This window comes from Dendrobates tinctorius, unplaced genomic scaffold (genome assembly GCF_039654945.1).
Source record: "Dendrobates tinctorius isolate UK_male_01 unplaced genomic scaffold, ASM3965494v1 ptg000214l, whole genome shotgun sequence".
Lineage (NCBI taxonomy): Eukaryota > Metazoa > Chordata > Amphibia > Anura > Dendrobatidae > Dendrobates > Dendrobates tinctorius.
This window is the reverse complement of record NW_027361881.1, coordinates 6,551,852-6,560,000: the sequence shown is the minus strand read 5'-3', so window position 1 is coordinate 6,560,000 and position 8,149 is coordinate 6,551,852. Positions and strand designations below refer to the sequence as shown.

Genomic DNA, 8,149 nt, shown 5'->3' with positions numbered 1-8,149 from the left:
GCACGGGTGTGATCTCGCCTCCAATTTGTCGCTGCAGGCCGTGACCCCCGGCCGGAGCGCTCGTCAGTGTGTCTCGCTCAGTCATCCTGTCTCCCCGCACATCATCGAGGCAGTTGTTTAGCAAAACAGTTCATCGCTTCGTGCAGAACTCGAGTGTCATCGCGACGTCTCCGGAAAACTGCTGAGATTTATGTCTCGGCCTTAAATTACCCTTCTCTTCGGCAGAACATGAGCTCTGGCTGCCAGGAGGGAGAGCGGAGCGCCGTGCTTCATCCTTTCTACACACTGGAGTATTTGGGGCCACGACATCCAGACGCCGGCATCAGCGAGGGACGCATCGTTTTCAGGGGGCATTAAAGGGATAGTTTGGCCACCGGCGCTGTGCTCGGCTGTGTCCGTCATTGCCGTGGTCTTGGGCTTGAGATCACTGGGGGGTCTCGGCTGCTATATGGATGTGGCGGCGTATAGCGAGACATATATACATTTCCGTCGGTGGGGGGTCTCGGGTATAGGCTGCTATATGGATGTGGCGGTGTATAGCGAGACATATCTACATTTCCGTCGGTGGGGGGTCTCGGGTGTAGGCTGCTATATGGATGTGGCGGTGTATAGCGAGACGTATCTATATTTCCGTCGGTGGGGGGTCTCGGGTGTAGGCTGCTATATGGATGTGGCGGTGTATAGCCAGAAATATCTACATTTCCGTCGGTGGGGTGTCTCGGGTGTAGGCTGCTATATGGATGTGGCGGTGTATAGCGAGACGTATCTATATTTCTGTCGGTGGGGGGTCTCGGGTATAGGCTGCTATATGGATGTGGCGGTGTATAGCGAGATGTATCTATATTTCAGTCGGTGGGGGGTCTCGGGTATAGGCTGCTATATGGATGTGGCGGTGTATAGCGAGACATGTATACATTTCCGTCGGTGGGGGTCTCGGGTATAGGCTGCTATATGGATGTGGCGGTGTATAGCGAGACGTATCTACTGTATATTTCCGTCGGTGGGGGGTCTCGGGTGTAGGCTGCTAAATGGATGTGGCGGTGTATAGCGAGACGTATCTATATTTCAGTCGGTGGGGGGTCTCGGGTGTAGGCTGCTATATGGATGTGGCGGTGTATAGCGAGACGTATCTATATTTCCGTCGGTGGGGGGTCTCGGGTATAGGCTGCTATATGGATGTGGCGGTGTATAGCGAGACGTATCTATATTTCCGTCGGTGGGGGGTCTCGGGTGTAGGCTGCTGTATGGATGTGGCGGTGTATAGCGAGACGTATCTATATTTCCGTCGGTGGGGGGTCTCGGGTGTAGGCTGCTATATGGATGTGGCGGTGTATAGCGAGACATATCTATATTTCCGTCGGTGGGGGGTCTCTGGTATTGGCTGCTATATGGATGTGGCGGTGTATAGCGAGACGTATCTATATTTCCGTCGGTGGGGGGTCTCGGGTATAGGCTGCTATATGGATGTGGCGGTGTATAGTGAGACGTATCTATATTTTCATCTGTGGGGGGTCTCGGGTATACGCTGCTATATGGATGTGGCGGTGTATAGCAAGACGTATCTATATTTCCGTCGGTGGGGGGTCTCGGGTATAGGCTGCTATATGGATGTGGCGGTGTATAGCGAGACGTATCTATATTTCCGTCAGTGGGGGGGGGGGGGGGGTCTCTGGTATAGGCTGCTATATGGATGTGGCGGTGTATAGTGAGACTTATCTACATTTCCGTTTTCACTTATTTTCCTTTTTCTCCTGGCAGTGGAGGAGTTAATAAGCTCCAAGGACATCGACCCCTTGCACCGTTACGTCCATCGGAGCGACCAGAGGAACATCAGCATGAGATATTCCAACCAGGTGGGTGTCCCCGGCCTCATACCGTGGCCCCCTGATGAGCGGTGCCCGTAGTGCACGGCCCGGCTAGGCAGCAGCCGCGTCCTAATTACCTGATTTTTATGGATTTTGTGCATTTTGGATGCACGGTGACAGGTTGGATTAACCCTTACATACTCGGTCTGGGCCTCGGCGTTTGTGCGATGATGTCCGTCTACTGCAGCCAATGCCTCCTGTCGCCCCCAGATCTCCCCCACATTACAGATAAAGTGCAGGGCCGATGCCTGCCACACGAGGCAGACATGATGCACTTTCTGGCCCTGAAGTTGCGCTTAGTGCGAATCCTTCATCTACCGTCTTCATGACGTGACCCTGGATGTACCCGGCCGTCCTAAAAAGGGGCGACAAATGCAAAACTGCACCACCCCTGACTAATTTTGGATGCAATATTGGAGTCCGCGCAAATCTGCCCTCTGTCCCATCACAAGGTTAGAGTGCGAGTCTGTCTCCATGCTTTACACTGCAGCTCTGCTTGCTCAGTTTGGCTGCCGTCTGTAAGCACAAGCTCAGGAAGAAGTTGGTGTATAGAAAGCAGGACGGAGCGATCATGGCTAAGCCACCAGAAGAAGTTTTCCCGGGTAACTGAGGATTATATACGTTGCTGCTTATATTATTTTCCTTTTTCTGTGCCCTTCTGAGGAGTATCTGACCCGGACCCCGCAGTCTGCCGGCCACAAAGGCTGCAGAGAAGTGGACGGGAAAACGATAGCGCGGCGTCTGATAAACCACTTCATCAGGTGCAGCCGCCCGTGAAATTTCACTGCAGCTTCAGCGGCTCAGAGCGGCGCTGGAAATTCATTTCTTTATCATTTCTCAAGTCTTTTACAAAGTCTCATCCTGGAGTCCAAATGTGAGCGTCATCCGTCCGCAACGGGAAAGGGGCGCCGTGTGTGAAATGTAATAAGAGAGGAGCAGCACCCTGGGTCCGGGGTGTAATGAGAGAGGAGCAGCACCCTGGGTCCGGGGTGTAATGAGAGAGGAGCAGCACCCTGGGTCCGGGATGTAATGAGAGAGGAGCGGCACCCCGGGTCCGGGGTGTAATGAGAGAGGAGCGGCACCCCGGGTCCGGGGTGTAATGAGAGATGAGCGGCACCCCGGGTCCGGGGTGTAATGAGAGATGAGCGGCACCCCGGGTCCGGGGTGTAATGAGAGAGGAGCGGCACCCCGGGTCCGGGATGTAATGAGAGAGGAGCGGCACCCCGGGTCCGGGATGTAACGAGAGAGGAGCGGCACCCCGGGTCCGGGATGTAACGAGAGAGGAGCGGCACCCCGGGTCCGGGATGTAACGAGAGAGGAGCGGCACCCCGGGTCCGGGATGTAACGAGAGAGGAGCGGCACCCCGGGTCCGGGGTGTAACGAGAGATGAGCGGCACCCCGGGTCCGGGGTGTAACGAGAGAGGAGCGGCACCCCGGGTCCGGGATGTAACGAGAGAGGAGCGGCACCCCGGGTCCGGGATGTAACGAGAGAGGAGCGGCACCCCGGGTCCGGGATGTAACGAGAGAGGAGCGGCACCCCGGGTCCGGGATGTAACGAGAGAGGAGCGGCACCCCGGGTCCGGGATGTAACGAGAGAGGAGCGGCACCCCGGGTCCGGGATGTAACGAGAGAGGAGCGGCACCCCGGGTCCGGGATGTAACGAGAGAGGAGCGGCACCCCGGGTCCGGGATGTAACGAGAGAGGAGCGGCACCCCGGGTCCGGGATGTAACGAGAGAGGAGCGGCACCCCGGGTCCGGGATGTAACGAGAGAGGAGCGGCACCCCGGGTCCGGGATGTAACGAGAGAGGAGCGGCACCCCGGGTCCGGGATGTAACGAGAGAGGAGCGGCACCCCGGGTCCGGGATGTAACGAGAGAGGAGCGGCACCCCGGGTCCGGGATGTAACGAGAGAGGAGCGGCACCCCGGGTCCGGGATGTAACGAGAGAGGAGCGGCACCCCGGGTCCGGGATGTAACGAGAGAGGAGCGGCACCCCGGGTCCGGGATGTAACGAGAGAGGAGCGGCACCCCGGGTCCGGGATGTAACGAGAGAGGAGCGGCACCCCGGGTCCGGGATGTAACGAGAGAGGAGCGGCACCCCGGGTCCGGGATGTAACGAGAGAGGAGCGGCACCCCGGGTCCGGGATGTAACGAGAGAGGAGCGGCACCCCGGGTCCGGGATGTAACGAGAGAGGAGCGGCACCCCGGGTCCGGGATGTAACGAGAGAGGAGCGGCACCCCGGGTCCGGGATGTAACGAGAGAGGAGCGGCACCCCGGGTCCGGGATGTAACGAGAGAGGAGCGGCACCCCGGGTCCGGGATGTAACGAGAGAGGAGCGGCACCCCGGGTCGGGGATGTAACGAGAGAGGAGCGGCACCCCGGGTCCGGGATGTAACGAGAGAGGAGCGGCACCCCGGGTCGGGGATGTAACGAGAGAGGAGCGGCACCCCGGGTCGGGGATGTAACGAGAGAGGAGCGGCACCCCGGGTCGGGGATGTAACGAGAGAGGAGCGGCACCCCGGGTCGGGGATGTAACGAGAGAGGAGCGGCACCCCGGGTCGGGGATGTAACGAGAGAGGAGCGGCACCCCGGGTCGGGGATGTAACGAGAGAGGAGCGGCACCCCGGGTCGGGGATGTAACGAGAGAGGAGCGGCACCCCGGGTCGGGGATGTAACGAGAGAGGAGCGGCACCCCGGGTCGGGGATGTAACGAGAGAGGAGCGGCACCCCGGGTCGGGGATGTAACGAGAGAGGAGCGGCACCCCGGGTCGGGGATGTAACGAGAGAGGAGCGGCACCCCGGGTCGGGGATGTAACGAGAGAGGAGCGGCACCCCGGGTCGGGGATGTAACGAGAGAGGAGCGGCACCCCGGGTCGGGGATGTAACGAGAGAGGAGCGGCACCCCGGGTCGGGGATGTAACGAGAGAGGAGCGGCACCCCGGGTCGGGGATGTAACGAGAGAGGAGCGGCACCCCGGGTCGGGGATGTAACGAGAGAGGAGCGGCACCCCGGGTCGGGGATGTAACGAGAGAGGAGCGGCACCCCGGGTCGGGGATGTAACGAGAGAGGAGCGGCACCCCGGGTCGGGGATGTAACGAGAGAGGAGCGGCACCCCGGGTCGGGGATGTAACGAGAGAGGAGCGGCACCCCGGGTCGGGGATGTAACGAGAGAGGAGCGGCACCCCGGGTCGGGGATGTAACGAGAGAGGAGCGGCACCCCGGGTCGGGGATGTAACGAGAGAGGAGCGGCACCCCGGGTCGGGGATGTAACGAGAGAGGAGCGGCACCCCGGGTCGGGGATGTAACGAGAGAGGAGCGGCACCCCGGGTCGGGGATGTAACGAGAGAGGAGCGGCACCCCGGGTCGGGGATGTAACGAGAGAGGAGCGGCACCCCGGGTCGGGGATGTAACGAGAGAGGAGCGGCACCCCGGGTCGGGGATGTAACGAGAGAGGAGCGGCACCCCGGGTCGGGGATGTAACGAGAGAGGAGCGGCACCCCGGGTCGGGGATGTAACGAGAGAGGAGCGGCACCCCGGGTCGGGGATGTAACGAGAGAGGAGCGGCACCCCGGGTCGGGGATGTAACGAGAGAGGAGCGGCACCCCGGGTCGGGGATGTAACGAGAGAGGAGCGGCACCCCGGGTCGGGGATGTAACGAGAGAGGAGCGGCACCCCGGGTCGGGGATGTAACGAGAGAGGAGCGGCACCCCGGGTCGGGGATGTAACGAGAGAGGAGCGGCACCCCGGGTCGGGGATGTAACGAGAGAGGAGCGGCACCCCGGGTCGGGGATGTAACGAGAGAGGAGCGGCACCCCGGGTCGGGGATGTAACGAGAGAGGAGCGGCACCCCGGGTCGGGGATGTAACGAGAGAGGAGCGGCACCCCGGGTCGGGGATGTAACGAGAGAGGAGCGGCACCCCGGGTCGGGGATGTAACGAGAGAGGAGCGGCACCCCGGGTCGGGGATGTAACGAGAGAGGAGCGGCACCCCAGACCTGCGATTTTTATTTTTTTTGGGGGGGGGGTTGGTTGTGGACGGCCAGTCCGCCTCATCCCTGCCTATAATTCGGTCGGCCTCTTCCTTTGCTGAAGTGCCTGATAACAGAGAGCTGTAACTTGCAGGGACATCCTGCAGTGTTGGTGCGCCATTAATCACACCCTCAGGCTTTTGCCTTTGCTCTCACTTCTTCCTCGTCGCTGATTATTAACATAAATACATTTTCTGTCGCTTTTGTTCTCGCTGCAGAAACTAAACTGCTGGAATGAATCGTCCCCCCGCGAGGCGGCTGCTCGGCCCCCAGGAGCCCCGCCGCTGCCTGGGAGATTAATGGCTCCTGGTCGCGGTGTAAAGAAATGCATTAGCAGAGCAGCAGTCTGAGCCGGCGTGCCGCTTTATTTAATTAGGGACGTTGTGACTGTCGCCGACTGGAACGCCGCTCGCCATCCGGCCATTTCACCGCTGCCGCAGATCTCTCCATGATGAAGATGTTACTCGCTCTGTTCCTACATGATTAATAGAAGTCATCACTCTTCATTGTTAGGGCAGAAGCTAATGTGAGCAGAACGACAGCGAAAAATGGCGCATAAATGGCGCCGGCCGCCATATTGGTAGAAGCCTCATTCAGACGCCACATTTGTGCATAAGGATGGCGACCACAAGTCCCAGACTTGCTATCAGTGTCCTGGTGATGGGACCTAATGGCGGTATACTGTATGGCTACACTATTCAACGAGCCTGTCCTGAGTATCCAGCTACCCTGCTTGTTGATGGTTTCCACTTAGCAGCATTAATGATCCAATATTAATTTCCTTCCCTTCAGAAAAGCCACACTTGCTCCTCTGTCTACTCAAACCAATGACCAATATTTATTTTTGTATTTTTAGGGGCCCCTGGACAACGACACAGTGATACACGTGGCCCTAATAGCAGAGAGCCAGCGGTAAGAAAACCCGCACTGTAATTGTAATATATCGCTATAAGGCTTCCATATATCTGTGCCCAACCGTGTGCGGCTCACATCTCAGTAAATCAACAACATGTCTCAGGAAATTGTCTGCAAGGATTTTATCTTCTCGTTGCTAAGAAACCCGTTAAATATCTCTGAAGTCTCCGCCATGATCCTGATGTACGATGCTGAACGCCTGAAAAGGAAATCCGTAACAGGTGTCATACCGGGGACCATCAAAACACTAAGCATATGTCCCCGAAATGTTCTCATCGGCCTCATGTAGAGTAATATAACTATATACTGCCCCTATGTACAAGAATATAACTACTATAATACTGCCCCCTATGTACAAGAATATAACTATAATACTGCCCCCTATGTACAAGAATATAACTACTATAATACTGCCCCCTATGTACAAGAATATAACTACTATAATACTGCTCCTATGTACAAGAATATAACTACTATAATACTGCCCCTATGTACAAGAATATAACTACTATAATACTGCCCCCTATGTACAAGAATGTAACTACTATAATACTGCCCCCTATGTACAAGAATATAACTACTATAATACTGCCCCCTATGTACAAGAATATAATTACTATAATACTGCCCCCTATGTACAAGAATATAACTACTATAATACTGCCCCCTATGTACAAGAATATAACTACTATAATACTGCCCCATATGTACAAGAGTATAACTACTATATTACTGCCCCCTATGTACAAGGATTTAACTACTATAATACTGGCCCTATGTACAAGAATATAGCTACTATAATACTGGCCCTATGTACAAGAATATAACTACTATAATACTGCCCCCATGTACAATATAACTACTATAATACTGCCCCCTATGTACAAGAATATAACTACTATAATACTGCCCCTATGTACAAGAATATAACTACTATAATACTGCCCCTCTGTACAAGAATTTAACTACTATAATACTGCTCCCTATGTACAAGAATATAACTACTATAATACTGCTCCTATGTACAAGAATATAACTACTATAATACTGCCCCTATGTACAAGAATATAACTACTATAATACTGCTCCCTATGTACAAGAATATAACTACTATAATACTGCTCCTATGTACAAGAATATAACTACTATGTAATCGAAGTACATGTATCAAAGTACGAGGCAGTTATAACATCGCAGTTAGACAGGGCAGGAGACATGCAAGACATTTATATAAATATAAAGTGCTGCGGAATATGTCGGCGCTATAGAAATAAAATTTATTATTATTATACATCTATTCCCTGTACATTTGGAGTGCAACAAATATGTACCATATGCATTT

At 55.5% G+C, this 8,149-nt stretch overlaps 1 protein-coding gene and 1 long non-coding RNA gene across 4 annotated transcripts in view; one reads left to right on the top strand and one right to left on the bottom strand.

The window, feature by feature from the left end:
• PHKB (phosphorylase kinase regulatory subunit beta) overlaps nucleotides 1–8,149 on the top strand; it is a 116,580-nt gene that overhangs the window by 84,271 nt on the left and 24,160 nt on the right. For all 3 annotated transcript variants that reach the window (XM_073554990.1, XM_073554991.1, XM_073554992.1), the window contains 2 exons: nucleotides 1,759–1,853; nucleotides 6,749–6,804. In XM_073554990.1, the coding sequence (XP_073411091.1) occupies nucleotides 1,759–1,853; nucleotides 6,749–6,804 (151 nt within the window). The remainder of the gene's footprint in view (nucleotides 1–1,758; nucleotides 1,854–6,748; nucleotides 6,805–8,149) is intronic.
• LOC141058778 (uncharacterized) overlaps nucleotides 6,800–8,149 on the bottom strand; it is a 285,572-nt gene continuing 284,222 nt past the window's right edge. The window contains exon 3 of the long non-coding RNA XR_012222294.1: nucleotides 6,800–7,006. This is a non-coding gene — a long non-coding RNA (uncharacterized lncRNA). The remainder of the gene's footprint in view (nucleotides 7,007–8,149) is intronic.